Source organism: Triturus cristatus, chromosome 8 (genome assembly GCF_964204655.1).
Source record: "Triturus cristatus chromosome 8, aTriCri1.1, whole genome shotgun sequence".
Classification (NCBI taxonomy): Eukaryota; Metazoa; Chordata; class Amphibia; order Caudata; family Salamandridae; genus Triturus; species Triturus cristatus.
Genome location: NC_140591.1, coordinates 751,103,506 through 751,121,909, shown reverse-complemented (window position 1 = coordinate 751,121,909; position 18,404 = coordinate 751,103,506). Strand labels below are relative to the sequence as shown.

The window sequence follows — 18,404 nt, the reverse complement described above, 5'->3', positions numbered from 1 at the left end:
GTTGACAATCTATCAAACGAGTCGTCTACTATGGTTATGGAGCACAGGTAAGAACACGGGGCACCACATTACGATCCCCATCAAGCTGCACAGCCATTATTCAAACGAATCCAATGAATTAAATCCATAAAACTCTTCACTTATTCCGCAATTTTGTCCATTCAAATTAATCCTCTTTGATCCTTAATTTTCTTCAATTAATTTTACTCATTTATTGGTGGATTTCAGTGTTGTTCAAATAAGCACAAGAATAATGCATGTTTCCACATGTCACGCTTTATTGGAAAACACCCAATGCATTTCGGGAAAAACCCTTCCTCAGGGGTATCGTGACATATGTTAATTTCTCCCCAAGTCAACCATCTTTAAAGATCTGTAATCGTGTTGGTACACAATTCTATCTCGCGGCTGAAGAACCGCGAAATTTCATTACAAGACCGGAGCCTGACATTATGCATTATCTTTTTAATGCAACTTCAAGTACAGCCACTTTAAAGTTACATCATAAGTAAAACTTCTAGAACAAACAAGTGTATCCAGGCAACGGCAGCACAGAGATCAGCCTCTTTTAAATGCGGCTTCAAGACAGATAAGTTATACTTTTCATTGCTCCTGTCTTTGTTTTACAATTTGAGTTTTGTGGCTATCACACTCTTCAATGTTGTATATTTGTCACCTTGCCTAATGATATTCATGACTTTGAACTGCCTTTTGACTGTTATTTCTCCTTTTGGGGGTTCACTTCTCATCGTATTACCCTTGTGTCATCTCGCCCAACAACGATGCTTCCCAAACTTGGAACAGTGTTCCTGGTCATGAGTGCGCCCTCAACCCGATCGATTTACGGGTCCCTTTGCCTCCTTCATACCTGGGAACACCTCAGCGCCCTTTGTGTCTAGTGCACAACACCGTGCCTTTGCCCCCGACTGACGAACATCCAACGCCTCGCTCTCCGGTGCGCTCCGTCTCTTCCGGATCGGCACTTCGCCCTCCTCGCCGATCGGCGCTCCGGCGCTTCTCTCGTCGACGCCCACACGCGTCACACGCACTCAGGCAGATTATTTTCCCCTAAGCCTTTTTTTCAATCCCTCGGTGCGGCCGATGCTGGACGCGCCGCTGTCCATCATCATATGTTTACCCAGATTAATTTAAAAAAAAAAATATTTAAAAAAAGGGAAGAACCAGGAAGTTAAGGTTTCAGGGCTCTCATTAGAGGAGAGACCCTTAAGAACCACACTTCCAACGCTCATTCAAGCTCGTCTCTCCCTGCTCCTTAGCAACAACAGTCAACTGCTGTTGTACTCCGTGGATTGACCTACTCCTCGCCCTTGCTCAATATTTTTGCACTATTTTGTCAGAATTTCTTATCAAATTAGCTACATCATTATATAATATATTATAATACTTTTTAATACCAAATTTATATATATTTATATCTTAATATATATTAAAAAAAAACTTAAAATGTCTGATGCGGACTCTGATGATTCGCAAATCCAAATACCCCCCTCCCTCTCAAATGAGGAAAATATTTAAAAAATTATTCATAAGGAGCTACACTCCTGCATGAGAGAAACTATTAACAAAATAGTTTCTGGGAAGAGATCGCACTCAGATCCTACGATCTACCCCTTTCACCATTCCCTAGACAAACCCGAAGGTAAGAGAACTAAAAAATGTAACTACATAGAAAAAATAAGCACTATGGAAGGTCCAAGCACCTCAAATTTATTGGGAGGTCTACGCGCCTCAATTATTGAAGGAGGACTAAGCTCCTCAAATAATACGGGAGGCCTACGCGCCCCAATTAAATCAGGAGGCCTACGCGCCCCAAATAAACTAATTGCCAACAATGACATACCTTATTCGGACGCCCCAAGCGGCTCACATCCTTTATGTGCTTCCAATACTCTCTTACCTGATGACCTAGATTCTAAGGAATCTTTAGACGAATATATTTTGGACCTTGATCAAGTTGATGATGACATCAACTTTGACTTGTCTGATGGTGAAAACCCCTCTAAGGATACTATTTTTGATCCTCTCGTGGAGAAATGATTTCCCCTGAAAACTTACAACACCCTAGGAGCAAACAATGGGGGCCTCAAAACATGTCTCTGAGTTTATCAAAAGGTGGATTAAGAACCCCCTAGAAAATGAGACTAGAAACATTCTGAGAGCCGAATGCCCTCGCCCCATGATTGAAGATAAGCTTTGTCTAACTCCAAACCTAGACCCAGAACTTATCAAATTCTTGTTTAAACTGGGCAGGGACCCTCGAAAAAGCATGGAACGTTCTCTTAAAACATGCCAAGACCGCATGCTTGATATGCTGGGACCATTATGTCGCCTAATCGACATAATTGAGGAATGTTACACCAATGCCTCTCAACCTAATATCGAACTCCTTCGAGGATGGAATCAAAGAACTCTGATCCTCCTCGGTAATGCCAACGCAGCTCTAAACACCGAGAGAAGGAAGGTAGTTCTATCTAAAATCGACCCAAAATTATGCGACATGGCAGATAAAGAATACTCTTCTAATCCCAACGGCCTCCTCTTTGGTGAAGATTTGATTAAAAGCCTTGGAAAATATGTTTCCACCTTTACTGCCCTGGAAAGAGCACAATCAAACATCCGAAGAGTCTTTAATCCTAGTGTTTTTGCTAGGGCCGGGAGAAGGGGTCGCTCTTCCGGCCGTTACTTTCAAAGACCCTTCTTCAGACAGAGAAGCTCCAACCGACAATTCCAATCCAGCAACTCATTCTTCCCTCAACGAGGCCGACCTTCACGCTTCAGAGGCTTTAAGAACAGAGGAGCCAACCCTTCTAACAACTCAAGTAAGTACACTTCCTCCTCCTCCTTCCTCTTCTACACAGAGAGTAGGAGGTCGACTAAAACACTTCCTTCATGTTTGGAAACAAATCCCTCACGATCCTTGGGTCCTCGAAACCGTTCAAGGTTTCAAAATAGACTTCTCCCAATTTCCTATTCAGTTCACAACCCCAGGTTTTAAACTTACCTCAAGAGCAACACTTCATAGTCACAGAGGAGGTAAATTCTATGCTAACCAAAGGCGCGATCATACAAGTCCCTTGGGAACAAAAGAAATTTTTGAGCAATATTTTCCTTGTGCAAAAAAAGGACAAAGGGTGGAGACCCGTAATAAATCTAAGAAAATTAAACCAATATCTCACTTACAATCATTTCAAGATGGAAGGCGTACACCTCCTCAAAGACATGCTCTTAGAAAAGGATTGGCTAGTGAAACTAGATCTAAAAGACGCATACTTCACCATTCCTATGGCCATGGAATCCCAATCCTTCCTTCAATTCGTATGGAACAATCAACTTTATCATTTCCAGGCCCTACCCTTCGGCCTATCCTCAGCCCCTTAGTGTTTCACCAAAGTAATGAAGGCGATTACTACGACCCTTCGAGAAAGGGGCGTCCGTCTCATAATATATCTAGACGACATTCTTATCATGTCCCAAGACCATTCTCAAATCCTGAAAGATCTGAATACAACTATGAATCTGATAAAGAGTTCAGGTTTTATTATAAACAGAGAAAAGTTCATCCTGATTCCCTCAAGATCCCTAGAATTCCTAGGCTTCACGGTCGACACATTAAAATCAATGCTCTTACTTCCCCGAAAGAAGATTACCAAAATCAGGAAGGAAATCCGTCACATACTAAAATCAGATCTCATAACCTTAAAGGAACTAGCCAGACTTTTGGGCCTCCTTTCCTCTTCAATTCAAGCTATCTTCCCCGGCCCTCTATTCTATCGAGCCCTTCAAAGAATCAAGGGGAAAGCCCTCCGCTCCGGGCTTTGGTACGGAGACACGATCCAGCTAGACATGAATGCCAGAGAGGAACTGTCTTGGTGGCTAGAGAATCTAGATGTATGGAAAGGGAAGACCATCTTCAAATCTTCCCCAGATTTTGTTCTGGAATCAGATGCGAGCCTTCATGGCTGGGGTGCCTGCTTTCAGAATCAGAACACGGGAGGTTTATGGTCTTATTCAGAGAGGTTACACCACATAAAAGTTCTGGAGCTAACCGCGGGCCTTTATGCCCTAATGAGCTTCAAACACTCCCTTCAAGGGAGATCAGTCCTACTCAAGATGGACAACATGTCAGCCGTCGCCTATATCAATCGCCTAGGCGGTACCAAATCCCCAGACCTCTCCAACCTTGCCAAGAAACTTTGGCTATTCTGCCTGGAACACCAAATTTCTCTAAGAGCAGAATACCTTCCCGGTCTAAAAAATGTTTATGCGGACTGGAATTCAAGGTTCGTGGTAGATCACACCGATTGGAAGTTAGACACCAACGTTTTCAACAATCTCGCTTATTTCCTGGGTCCCATAGAAGTAGATCTCTTTGCCAGCAGACTCACTTCGCAACTTCCCAACTACTTCAGCTGTATGCCAGACCCGGGTGCTCTGGCAGTGGACGCCTTTCTCCAAGATTGGAAAAAGATTCGGGGATATGCCTTTCCCCCGTCTGCAATGATTCAACGGGTCCTTCAGAAGCTGAGATCAGAAAAATCCTCAATAGTCCTAGTGACCCCCTTTTGGCCGTCCCAAGCTTGGTTCCCGACAATCTTGGAACTATCTTACGAAATACCCTTTCTACTTCCAGCTTCACCAGGCCTCCTAAAAGACACAAACGACTCGGATCACCCACTTCTTATGAACGGGACTTTGAACCTTCTTGCTTGGAAGGTGTCAGGCGATCCAACGAAATCTCTGGCCTTTCGCCACAAGCTTCTTCTCTCCTCCAAGAATCTTGGGCCCCCGGCACACACTATAGATACAACGGCATCTGGAAAAGATGGGTTGGTTGGTGCCTGGAAAGGAATCTGGATTCGGTGGAGGCTCCTATCATCCACATAGCGAATTTTCTCGTGGAACAGTTTGAAAGAGGTCTTTCATATAGATCAATTAACTGTTATAAATCCGCCATTTCTGCGGGTCATTCACTTCTTAATGGTAGAACTATCGGTAAAAACCCAATAATCTGCAGGATTATGAAGAGTATCAGACTTAAAAGACCTCCAAAACCTAAATATGACTCCCTTTGGGACGTTAAATTACTTCTCAACCTTTTCTCTAAATGGCCCGATAATAACTTGTTAGATAATAAGTCTCTTTCCATCAAATTAGCTTCACTCCTTTGCCTAATATCCTGCCGTAGAGTTTCAGACGTTAAAGCACTGAAGATTTCCAACAAGTACTATGATGCCTTCAGCGTCATGTTTGAAATAATCAAAAGAACTAAAACTATGTCTGACATGATCTTTTACCCTAGGTTTGATGCTTGTAAAAAATTGTGTGTAGTGGACTGCATGAAGGAATATGACTCCAGGATGGACCCACTTCGCTCGACTGGTGTTAACCAACTCCTTATATCCTTTGTTAAACCCTTCAAACCTGTTTCTTCTACTACTATAGCCAGATGGGTTAAACTATCAATGCAATTGGCTGGCATTGACCTCCATAGATTGCAAGCTCACTCTTTAAGAGGGGCTATGGCCAGTCAATCCTTTTGGAAAGGAGGTAAGTTAAACGACATCCTCAAAGCAGCAGACTGGTCAAACTCATAAACCTTTGCTAAACACTACTGCAAACCAGTTGAACACATGTCTGATGTAGTTCTTCTTGACTACCAACATGCATAATGGCAGCTTCCGGTCTTGCAATGAAATTGCGATTCTCCTATTACCATGACCAGAGAATCTGGATTTCATTAAAGACACGGAGGCTGACATTATCCCAACCCTCCCTCCCGGGAGTGGATTTTAACATCTGTTTATTTGTCACATGTAATGCTTTGATTTATCATATTATAACTCAATTTGTTTAACAATTTTGCCTTTTTATTACCTAATGTGGATTATATTATCTTTAACCACTGTTTTTTCTTACCCCTTCATAGGGTGATAAGTACATTTCCTAACTTTTTTTCCCTTTTCAGATAATTCGTCTTGATTGAACTCTTCTTCATCATCCTTTGTAACAGCAGCCGACACCTCTTTCCTCTATTCCATGGAGTGGCCTTTTCTGCATGATGCCAGCTTCTGGACTTCGTTGCCTCTGAGAAACTTCTTATCTTCCTGTGTTCAATGCATTTAAAAGAGGCTGATCTCTGTGCTGCCGTTGCCTGGATACACTGGTTTGTTCTAGAAGTTTTACTTATGATGTAACTTTAAAGTGGCTGTACTTGAAGTTGCATTAAAAAGATAATGCATAATGTCAGCCTCCGTGTCTTTAATGAAATCCAGATTCTCTGGTCATGGTAATAGGAGAATCGCAATTCTCCCGCTTATGCCGTCGGCAATGGCATTGGGTGTTTTCCAATAAAGCGTGACATGTGGAAACATGCATTATTCTTGTGCTTATTTGAACAACACTGAAATCCACCAAAAAATGAGTAAAATGAATTGAAGAAAATTAAGGATCAAAGAGGATTAATTTGAATGGACAAAATTGCGGAATAAGTGAAGAGTTTTATGGATTTAATTCATTGGATTCGTTTGAATAATGGCTGTGCAGCTTGATGGGGATCGTAATGTGGTGCCCTCGTGTTCTTACTATTATTGCAGCGCAATAGGGCAGAGCGCAGAGCAAGCGAGCACGCCAAACAGGTTTAAATGCGGGAGTACGTTAAATTCATGTTTACATTGAAAATGGAGTATAGGTGTGCACCTCACCATCTTGTATGTGTATGGAGCACAGGTAGCCAGCAGTAGGAATGGATTACGTCAGTGTTTGAGATGGAAATAGAAAACTGCAGGTACTCTCAATCCCAGAGTACTTGCTTGTTACTGAGAAGTGTTGAGCCTCTCCCTTTAAGACTATTTCACTGCCACTTAGAAGAGCATGAACTCTCCCTTGAATATAAAATTGTAGTACCTGTGAGTACCTGCCCATTTAAAGCACTGGGGGGCATATTATCAAGAAACGGTGTTAAAATTATCGCTTGATAATATGCCCTTGAGAATTCCCATAGAAGTCCATGTTCTGGTGTCAACATGGGCTTCTATTGGAATTTTCAGCGGCATATTATCAAACCCATTATCGCCGCTTTCCTGCCGCTAAAGCGGCGATCATTTTAACGCCGTGCTTGATAATATGCCCCTGGGTTACATGCATGACGAATCTGCTATCATGTAATATTTACCCATTTTGTCCAGGGTGAGATACCTTCTGCAAACTATGTTAAACTGTAGAAGATTGAAACCTTGTCATTGATGATTATCTAGATAGGCCTTGCCCTCCGCTGCTGAGCTCGACTGTAGTTCGCAGACCCAAAGTATTCAGGGATTGGCAAACAAATTGAGGACTGATGTCAATGCCACCAATATCATATACTTGTTTAACTGATGCAAGATCTGCATGTTAGATTGGGTAAGTACTCCTGACTAAAGGGCTGCTTTCAGCAGAGAAGGGCCTTATTTAGACTTCGGCAGATGGGCAGGGCTGGCCTTTCATTAGGCAGTCCCCCAGGCAAATCTAAATGTGGTGCCCGTCCTAATTGTTGTCCTCCACTTCTTCCCCATTTGCCCCCTCCCATTAGAGATTTTTTGTGCTCACAGGTCATGTCCTGGCTTAATGACTCTGAGCAGTGGCTGTCCTGTGAACACACATTTGCACCTTGCCCCCTCACCTCACTCACCTATTCAGTTGCTAAACTGGAGGTGAGATTTCCTGGGAGGGGGCAGCGGGAGAATAAAGGGGGACTGGCGGTCTGGAATAAAACATGTATTCCTGGCAACTCAGGAGGTCAGCTACCTGTGTGCCGCTTCAAATGTAGGCTCCCCAGGCCTGGGCCCAGCTCGCCCATGCCAAAAGCCGGCCCAGCAGGCGGGTTATTCCTTCACAAACCTGGCGGATTCCCTGTCCGCCGCATTACAATTATATGCGATATACTCCACATATTGACAGAGTACCCAAATTCTAAATAAGGGCCTCAGCCTGCTCTAGGATGTGCACATCCCCTCAGCGTGTTTTATCGCTAGTGACGGGCAAAAAGTAGGACATTTGGCGCCGTGCACCAGCTCCCTCTGGGACACACGGCAATTAATCAATCACTTCCAGAATGACCCAATAGTGACGGCTCGCAGAGGGGGTGCCGTGGGCGGGTCGGGGGAGGGGCATGGTGGGGGGTAGTGGACTCGGACTTACGACGGAACTCAGTAAAGTAAGTAAATAAATAAATAAAACTATTTACCTTGCGCTCGCTGCATCGCCGAGCTGACGATGCAGCGAGCGAAAGGTAAATAGTTTTACTTATTTATTTACTTACTTTGGGGCATATTATCAAGCACTGGGTTAAAATTATCGCCGCTTTAGCGGCAGAACACTGCCGCTAAAGCGACGATAATGGGCTTGATAATATGCCGTAGAGAATTCCCATAGAAGCCCATGTTGACACCAGAACATGGGCTTCTATGGGAATTCTCAAGAGCATATTATCAAGCGCATTATCGCCGCTTTAGCGTCAGTTTTCTGCAGCTAAAACGGCAATAATTTTAACGTCGTTTGTTGATAATATGCCCCTTTATTCCGTTCCGTCGTAATTCTAAGTCCGCTACCCACCCACCCTGCCCCTCCCCCGCCCTACCGCCCTACAGCACTCCCTCGGTGATCCACTACTGCCAATCTCGCAGAAGATGTGATGATTGGAATATGTTGTATTGCGACTAACGGAGGATTTGTGATTTGAATTTATGATTTAACAGCTCATTACAAAAAGGGGTAGTATAAACCGCTTTTCGGTGAAGGTGGGTGAAAAGATCTTGCTTGGCAGGTAAATTGTCGAATTACAAATTCAAAGACTGACAGATTAGTTAGGTCCTACTCAAATTCTGAAGACTACTCACAGCAATGACACAGTAAGAGGCATTTACAGCTACTAACCACTAGAGGCCACTGTAGTCCACGACATGTCTAAAGCCTGACGTGGAAAGTGGGGAAATTCGAAGGAAAGAACTAGTTAAGATGGATCACAACTGTTTGATAGTTTCTAAGGGGCTCATTTATGAAAAAGTCACGCGGTGGTGCGCTGCACTGCGTGACAGAGTAAGGACAGGAAAGCGCCCTATTTAAGGCAATACAGCACATTTTTGTCCTTTTCCATGCGCTGGCACACAATGGGTTGCCTAGCGCCAACACAGGCACCATTGCACTGTGGTGCAAGGGAGCCTACGTTACATGCAGGATTGTTTCTGTGCAGGAAGAGCACCTTCTGCACAAAAACAATCCTGGGAGGCATATTTCTCTATCTATAATGCAGCACACATAGAAAGAGGAAGAAATGAGTAGATATAGAGCTATTTCTCCTCGTTACGCCTCCCCTGGGAAGGTGCAACTTTTTTGTGCATTCCCAGGTTTACCTGTTCTGCTACATCTGGGAATTAGTCTAAAACCATGTGAGTTGCATGGAAAGACCCAATTAATGCCCATGGAACACCTTCCCAGGGCAGAGTTACGCAATGCAGCGATTTGTACTGCGTTGCGTGTTACTCCAGATTTATGAAGCCACTGAAGGCCACGCGAAATGGCTTTGTATGGCTTCATAAATCTTACTTAAGGCTTGCATTGCAAATATACCACATGGTGTGGTGCAAATACCATGCATACCTCCTCATAAATATACTCCTGAGTTTCTTGTGGTAAGGTACTAAATCGTACCAGGCCACGCAGTTCAAATTCCTAATCTAACATTGGCGAGGTGCGCCCTCTAGCGTTGTAACAAAAGTCTGCAACGAAGAATTTCTAAATATAATTTTTCAAACGCCTGCTTCTGATCATGATTAATTGTATTGAATTGTTTTGCTACATTTATATAGCGCATACTACCCTTATGTAGGGACTGAAGTTTTTGCCTACACTGGTAGCAAGCAACGCTGTGTAGGGTGTGTGGTTGCGAAGGTGTCGTCTTTGTTTTTGACCCTAAGTGGGAAGTGATTCCATGTTGTGCGTGATGACCACCGAGGTGAGGTTATTGCATTATGGGACACAGTGCTCGACAGTGTAGTATATGAAGAGTTGCGAGTGAGATGCACAGTGTATGGTTTTCAGTAGGATAGCAGCTTTGAGCAGCTCTGCAGGACCCTTTTTAGTACTCGCCTGAGCCAGCGCTTTAGCGCTGCTCTGGCGAGAGCTATAGAATACGGAGATTTGGAAGTGCAAACGAGTGCTTTTCAGGCCCCCAACTACAGTGCATGTGCGCCGGGCGCACGCACCATTTGGGAGCCTGCGTGTACTTTTCGCGGGCGCTTTGATGTTCTCAGTGAGCCGCCGGCCACTGCGAACATCAAAGCGCCCGCGAAATGATTACTTTCACTTTAGGAAACATACCCTCTAATTCTTCTTTGGGCCACACCTAACCAACCCTTTCATCCTTACAATCTAACGTTCGCACCTACTTGGCAGACTGGTTCTCTGTTGCTCTTTCCTCCTCTGCTCTCTCTCCTCAGACTCCGTCTCTCCCCCTGTTGCAGCAGCTGGCATTACACGGGGGAGGGTGGCTCTTCGTGCCTACCAAAAAACAAGCATTTGCAATGCAAAATAGGTCTCGCATTTACTCGAGTTTAAGCTATTGGCACTATAAATGACAATGTGTTTTATTTATGTTTCAAAACCAAAACATAAATAAAAGGCATTGTCATTTACAATTCCAACAGCTCAAACTCACGTAAATGTGAGACCTGTTGCATTGCAAATGCTTGTTGGCATTTCTTATGATCATATTCTCTTATCGGGTTACTGAGCTGGCCAACCTGATATTTTATCTAAAGTTCATGGTCCTGAGCAGATATGACTGGAGAGAGAAGTGGTGGAGAAATCTGCTGGGATGGACTTTGTTACCATCATCCCATATCTTTGAATGTCTATGTGAGATGTAAAGAAGCATTCATGGGAAGTAGCTAGTTGGGACATGCAATGGTGAACTAGATAAGAGTCCTCCAATTGGAGAGCAGTATGTGGAATTCATCCTAGGCCACACCCTTCTGAGATACTGTCATTCTCATTGGTTGTTGTACACTGCAAGGCTGCTGAAAGTGTGGCCTCAGTACTCCCTTTATGTCATTTCTGTAACAAAATCGTTGAAAGCATAAACTACTGAGAAATGATTTGAGTTAAAAAAAGATTAAGTACAAAATAGAGGAACCATGGGATAGCATCATAGGAATGTAAACTGCAACACGGCGGTGATGAAAGTGGGTATATACAGTGTTGGCATAATGATTTTGATCCTTCTGCCATACTTTATTATCACCTCTTTGACACACTCAGATTGCTAATGGTAGAAAAATATCACAACAACCTCTTCTTTGAATAAAAGCATGATCATGTTGCATTGAGGCCACGGCATGTAGCTGCCTTAGGGCACTCCCACAAAAAACCACATGGGGAGACCATATTGTAACAAATGACCTTTCAAAAGGCCTTACTGCAAGATGAAAGGGAGTGCTTGAACTGCGAACTATGATTCACTTAGGGCCCAGAAAATACATGCACTGGAGCTGAACAAGGGCTACCACATTGTAAGTCTACATTGACTAACAAATCCTATCTTTCCGGATCATAGTTTAACCTGAGTGGATTGGTCCTCTAATATCTAGTGCTGAATGCATTTCATTCTCAGGGTACCTCTGTGAGTGAAGCTTTGTTTGTGACATGCAGATCTAAGGTTCGAAAACTGACAGAGGCAACTTTCATAGTTAAGCTTCATTAAATGTGATTATGGTAACATCTGTGATGTACATCACTAGTAATATCAAAATGTGCAATAGCAGGCGCATAGCAAAAACAAATTATTATAATAATCATTATTAATAACGAATGCCTGTCAAATTGAAATCCTACTGGAAAGGGTCCTGACAAGTACTTGCCCTATCCCTGCTTTTCCCTTTCTAGGTAGACCTTTATGAAGCATGCAACAAGCAAACTGCAGAAGCACATGAGTTTTCATTGTTTCTCAAGACTTACCACTCTAGATTCAGTCTTTGGTTCCTGCCAGTTGGCTATACTTGAATGTGTGTGCTGACGATAGGGATGCCTGAGTGTGTGTACTCGTTGATCCTACAGCAGACTTTGGTGGGTATGACTGTGGGACACTCTTCCTCTCGAAACCACCATTGGGGTAATTTAATTCTTCCAAAGTGCTGAGATTCAGTTCACCAATGTAGTCTTTGTAAAGCCAGACTCCAATGTCATGCCCTTTGTTGTACCTCAGATTTAAGTCCTACCCCTTAATATTTTTTATTATCTACATGAAGTCGCTGAGAGATCTGGCGTGAGGCTTTGGTCTGTTGACCAGCAAGTTAACAACAGCTATCCTTAAGAGGATCATTGTTAGACTGTGTCCATCATCTGTTAAACTGTATTGATGCCTCTGAGGACTGAAACCCTTTATCTTTCTTAAATTAAATTCACAAAATGTAGATCTTCATTTTACCTTCTCATTCCCCTTACCCCCTCGCATTGTCTTCTCTTTCCATTAAACATTGATTCTCATAATTTACAACACAGGCTATCAGCCCCAATCTTGTTCGCTAAATGCAGTCTCTTAGGTTTAATGAAAACTCTGCTCTGAACTCTAAATCTCATATTCTCAGAATAGTTAAATGGTGTATATTTTATCTATTCTCTTTGAAATAGTTAAAGATCTGTTGTTTCTGAAAAGCCACCACCGCTGCTTTCCAGACTAGGCGGAGGGAATACTCTCCTCACCGAGCTTCCCTGTTCATCACTTCTTCCACTGAAGATTGATTTCCATGTAATGCCTGGGTGATCACAGAAGCTTGCAGATTCAGGCACATCTCCCTTCCATTGGCTTTATGATTAACATCAAGCTTTGCTGTGGCCCTGTTTAGGTGTTTGTCCTGAAACAACCTGACTATTTCCAGAATCTGCTACTACCAAAGGTTCCAGGGCCACTGAAAACCAAGACATTGAAGATTTGGAGCAAGATTACCTGCCCTGGCGGCGCACCAGGCATTTGCACTCGCTTTGCGTGCCCTGGGGCACTTTGGTATTACAGAAGAGGCAGCAGACGCTTGTGCGTCCCCTTCTATAATATCAATAGCGCTGGCTCACATAAAGCACCAGTGCTATCATCAGAGGACGTTCCTTCATCTGCATGTCTGCTGGGCACCATGCAAATAAGGGAATTCCTTTGCCTCTGCGCCTGTGCCGTTTATAGACACGTGCTGGGGCAATAAATAATAGACGGAAAGCTGAATACATCAAACATTCACCTTCAGTCAGGAGATCTGGGTTAAATCCATTGTTCTTTTGCTCACTACACCATCCCAGTTTGGACCAAGCCTTATGCAAATCAGTATTGACCCTGCTCCTCAAGCAGATAGAGGATGTGGCGCAGCTGTCAGAGCTGCCAACTCAGGAGCTGGAGATCCGGCTTCAAGTCTCAGCATTGGCTCAGCATTCTGTGATTCTGGGCAATGACTTAATCTCCCCGTGCCCATGGGCAGTGCCTGGATACTCTCACGGGTGATAAGCCGCACTATATAAATCTACTATCATTCTTCTCTTGACCTTCCGTTTTCTAGATCACAACTCAACTCTATTTACAATAAAATATTATTTACCACAATGATCAGACAGTGAAAGGCAAGATATTACCTGCTTACATACATCAAATAAGATTTACCATAAACATAGTCAAGTGACATACATTATCTTGCTATTGCAGAAATAGATCTTTTTTTTAAAAAAATGGTGGAAAGGGAATCTTAGTGGTCACTTTAGGACATTAACTTACTGGTGGTCCAATCTCTCCTGGAGGTCCAGGTGGTCCCTGTAAAAAAAAATGGAGCAAAAAGTTAATTTCTGTAATGAAAACAATGTTACATTTTACGAGCTGTGAGTACATGTGTAAAGCCACTTTTATTACAGAATTACCGGTCCCCATGGTGCTTTTGACTCATCGTTGTTAAAAATGTATCATGAACAAAATGGAACAGAGTACACCACAGTTCAAAGGATTTCTTCAGTGTTCTTTATAATAGGTATGATTGGATTCTAGAATAGAAGGTGATCTGAGAGGTAGCCTCCGGTAAGTTTAACACACTTTGTCAAATGCCCCATAGAACTTTTACTCAACTGTTGAACAACAATGATCCACTGAAGTTTCTCCAGGGTAACCTTGGGTCACCTTGTAGTCACGTTGTTGAGTACAAGGACAAAGCAAGGGGAATGTAAGAAACAACTTATTCCTAAACAGTTAGAGTGAGGAAGAACATAATGTCCGGTCATAGAAAATACCACAAATGGCAGTCAAAGGGCCAGATGTAGGAACACTTTTTCCTATAGACACAAAATGGGTAAAACCCTTTGATACAGCTGGCCCAAAATGTGTTACTTGACTTTACTAGGGGTAACAATAAGTCATTATAACTCACTACTTCAATATGAGGTCTAATTTTGCTTAAGGGGTAGGATTTCAAATAAAGGTTTCTTATATGAGTCTATTAATTTTTATGGTTGGAAAACAATATCTTGTTGTCTACAGAATGATTTAATAGAACAGTGCTCGCGATGGTGTTTGGGCATGCAGGAGGAATAGCTGGAGGGTAGCAGAACATGGCTTTGCCCACCAGATACCTCAGCTCTGTGTCCCTTTCTCTAACCCTCATCCCCCCCGATTCCGACATAGCAGATGCAGAGGTCACTCCTTCTCCTACCTAGCAGCGAAGACATGGAACGGGCTACCCTTTCATCTACAGACCTCCTCATCTCTTCCAGAGCTCCGAAAGACCCTTAAGACCTGGCTATTCGGCTAATCACCTGGACCCTACCAGCGCCTGGATACCTTCATGGGCGACAAGTAGTGCTCTACAAATCTACTGAATGATTGATTGAAAAAAGATAAACAATTTGTAAAGTCTTGCATCATCATTTCAGGAAAATGAAGCTCATCAGTGATGTAGTAAAGGCTGGTAAAGGCCATGTTAAGGTGCACATTTCTTGTATAGACTCATTGGTTGCTCCAGTCTGTTTTTTTGCGAGGGCAAGCAGTAGCGGAGCATTGGCTGCTGTCACATGAAGATGCAACTTCTCTGGGTGGTCAGCAGAAAGATGCCTTGTTTGTGCTCAGTGACTTTCATCAGTGTTTTGTTGTATATACAGTTTTGAGGATACAGTTTAGAGGATAAGTTTAGTTTGACATTGCTTCTCTAAATGGCAACAGTTTTTCTTCACACCATATTTTTGATTGGATGCCGCAGAACTGCAGGACAAGAGCCCTGCCTTCTTGTGTCTCAAGATTCCTGATGATAGATCTTTGATGAGCACCCACCTGACCATCCAAATGCTTTGAGTTAGTAATAGTGGAAATATGTTGTTTCTCCCTCTGTTTCCCAGCTGTGCCTCAACATGTTCTAGACAGGGCTTCCTGGAGTTCTGCAAAATGGTTTTTAGTGAAAACCTATGAATTGGGGTGGCAACATTTTTACAATATGTATATTTTTTTGATATGGTGCTGGTCACTACTTCCTCAGACTGGCAAAGGGCATGCAATAAACCAGAACCCTTAGGGATGCTGTGAGGAGCTGCCCCTTTTATACACATGTTTTGCCATTATGAATAGTGTTCTCGGTCTAGAGAGATCTGACATTAAATTGAAATACGTGAAAGAATTTAACCGTGCACCTCTCAGCATCACTCTTTTAACATTATTTATTATTACAACCTTTTCTCCACAACTGAACTGTGACTGGTTACTTTGTTCCCCCTCAGCAAGCCTTTGTTTCTCAGCCTATGAGCTTTTTTCAGAGTTAGACCATGTCAGTATTAACACTAAACAAACAAAGGCCCAAAAAAAGTCTCAGCTTTTTGCTTTAGAAATTCCAAACCACAAAGCATAGCTGCCAAGTATGCAGATTGCTTATGTGTGACATTTCTGTGGTTTCAATCCATCCATGAGTGACTTTCTACTGTCAACTGTGTGCACTTGTGTGACTCTGTCTCGTGAGTAAATAAAAGCAAGGACCAGTATTTGAGTGTCTCTCTGTGAGTTTTCAGTCACTGTATCCAAATATCAAACAGCAATGAAAGTCCACCTAAAACAAGCTAGACCTATTAGCAGAACCAGATCAATGGGTGAAAGAAAGCAATGATTTTGTTAATAATTAGAATTGAACATGTTTCAATTCTGAAAGTATTACACTGTGACTTGAACAATTCTTGGCCAGTTGAAGCAATACTGGTATTTTGAGTGTCTTAATCACTCCTGTTCTCACATTCACACCATTTTCCTCTGCAGTTTCTCACTATTAGCCACTTACCGAGCAGCAGACTGTGGTGCACGATACTGCGCTGACTGCAGGCAGGCTGAGCCTGGTGCTTGCCAGAGAAGAGGGGGCATATCAGCAATGAGGCGATATTAAATTATCGCCGCTTTTGCGTCCATTTTCGGGCGAAAAGCGGTGATAATTTTATCGCCTAATCAGCAAGGTCATGCTTTCGCGTGAAACCCTGCATTAGCGCCCGGATTCTTAACGCCCAGCTTTGCATCTCTAATGAGATGCAAAGTGGGCGTTCCTGACCTGGCATGACTGAAGAAATGTCGCTAAGCGACATTTCTCCTGTCATCAAGCCCCACGCTATGAAGCATAGTGGCAAGAAAAGTAGCGATAACCCCTGTTATCGCTACTTTCCTTACGCCTGCTTCAGGACTGACTTAGCCATGATATCCTATGGAAGGTGGATATCATGGCTAAGTATGTGAGGCCCTATCATCAAGCTAACGCCAAACTTCGTGAGATTATCGCTGGGTTTCCAGCGATAATCTCACGTTAGGCAGTTAGCGTGAGGATTTTCATCGCTTTTGAGATAAGCGTTGCTAATAGCACGCTATCTCAGCGATAAAAATCCACGTTAGCCGGCGATAATTATCCTAGCGATAAGTGCGCTTAGCGATAATTATCGCCGGTTGTTGCTGATATGCCCCCGGGTCTCCTCTTGGACTGCGGGTCTGGCCACATTGCTCTCCCAACACTGCTCCACTGTAAGGCCAGCTGCTGGAGGTGTTGTCCTGCTGGGAGGCAGGCAGACTCTGCTCTCTGTGCCTCTCTCAACCCCAGCTCCATTGAAAGGGAAAAAGGCTGGCTGGTCAGACACTACTGCTGGGATAGGACAGCACCCCCCCATACATGTGACCGAGTACAGGCGGGGAGTCGCTCGCTAGCTTCACTAGTAGTCATTCATTAGAGGAGGACAAGGCAACAAATTAACATGGCGATCCAATCCAAGGGTCAGCTCTGGCTCTAAGAGGCCATGCTCGAGTAGAGCCTTGAAAATATGTGGCAGGTAAATTATGCAACAAACATCATGTCAGAATATGATACAATCTCATCACAATCCCAACTTGTGTAAGAGTTGTACCTTAGTGTGTCAGATTATATATTTCCTTTGAGAAGTCTTTAAATACAAAGTGATCGTTTTTAAATGTACTGAGAATCATTCCTGCTCTGTCCTGCTGACAATGTTGTTAGCTATTAGTGGAGTAATAGGAGAGTCCATTGTCATGTTTACCCTATATGTGGCTTATATTTTTATTATAGAAGCGTGGAGCACCATTGTAGTCTTTTACATCAAACACAATAGCGCTTTATATATGGGGCATGTCTGAGGCTCATATATTTGAAGGTGAGATCATACATGATAATGCACAAATTAGGAGGCTCGGTTTTTGTCTAGCATCCCACAATTTGGTCACTGTGCAATTCAGCGGCCCGAGGGTGTCTCGTTCCCGCATCAAAGGTTACTGCTTCATCCTTAATTCATTTAGGATGAGATTAGAGGGTGGTTGACAGGCAGATCTGTTTGTTATTTTTGGAAGTTTTACATAGCGCGACTTTTGCCCTGTGGCATACAAGCGCTTCATAACAGACATATAGTAGATGTTTTTTCTGCCCAGGGAGATTTATACAGGATTCACAGGATGCTGCAGTGTTTTCGGTAGCGCCTAGGAAGGCCTCACCTGTTGTAACGTGGGTAGCTGGATGACGCAATAGGCGGGTGTGACGGGTGCACCTGCGATGCGTCAGAGGTCTGGTAGAAGGTGATGTAGCGTTTAAAAGTTTGAGAATTGTAGGGGTGCGTCATATTCACGGTTAGTCGGCACCCGTATATAACCAAATGTTTACTCAGGGATTTCGTGTGCAATGTATTACAACTGTATAACCTATATCGATTTTAAGTAGAAGTGCTAGCTATGTACAAGCACATGGTAAACGTATTAGAGAAATGTATAGTGTTTAGCTACGGGAAATGCAATGTGGTGTTAGAAATGTGTACCCCAGACTTCGTGTCTGTAGGCTGTTTAGGTTGACCACACATGAAAGAAAGACGTAAATGTC

At 43.2% G+C, this 18,404-nt stretch overlaps 1 protein-coding gene across 1 annotated transcript in view; it reads right to left on the bottom strand.

The window, feature by feature from the left end:
* Positions 1 to 18,404, bottom strand: part of COL4A2 (collagen type IV alpha 2 chain) — a 633,759-nt gene that overhangs the window by 252,551 nt on the left and 362,804 nt on the right. The window contains exon 11 of the mRNA XM_085622168.1: positions 13,805 to 13,840. Coding sequence (XP_085478294.1) covers positions 13,805 to 13,840 — 36 coding nt within the window. The remainder of the gene's footprint in view (positions 1 to 13,804; positions 13,841 to 18,404) is intronic.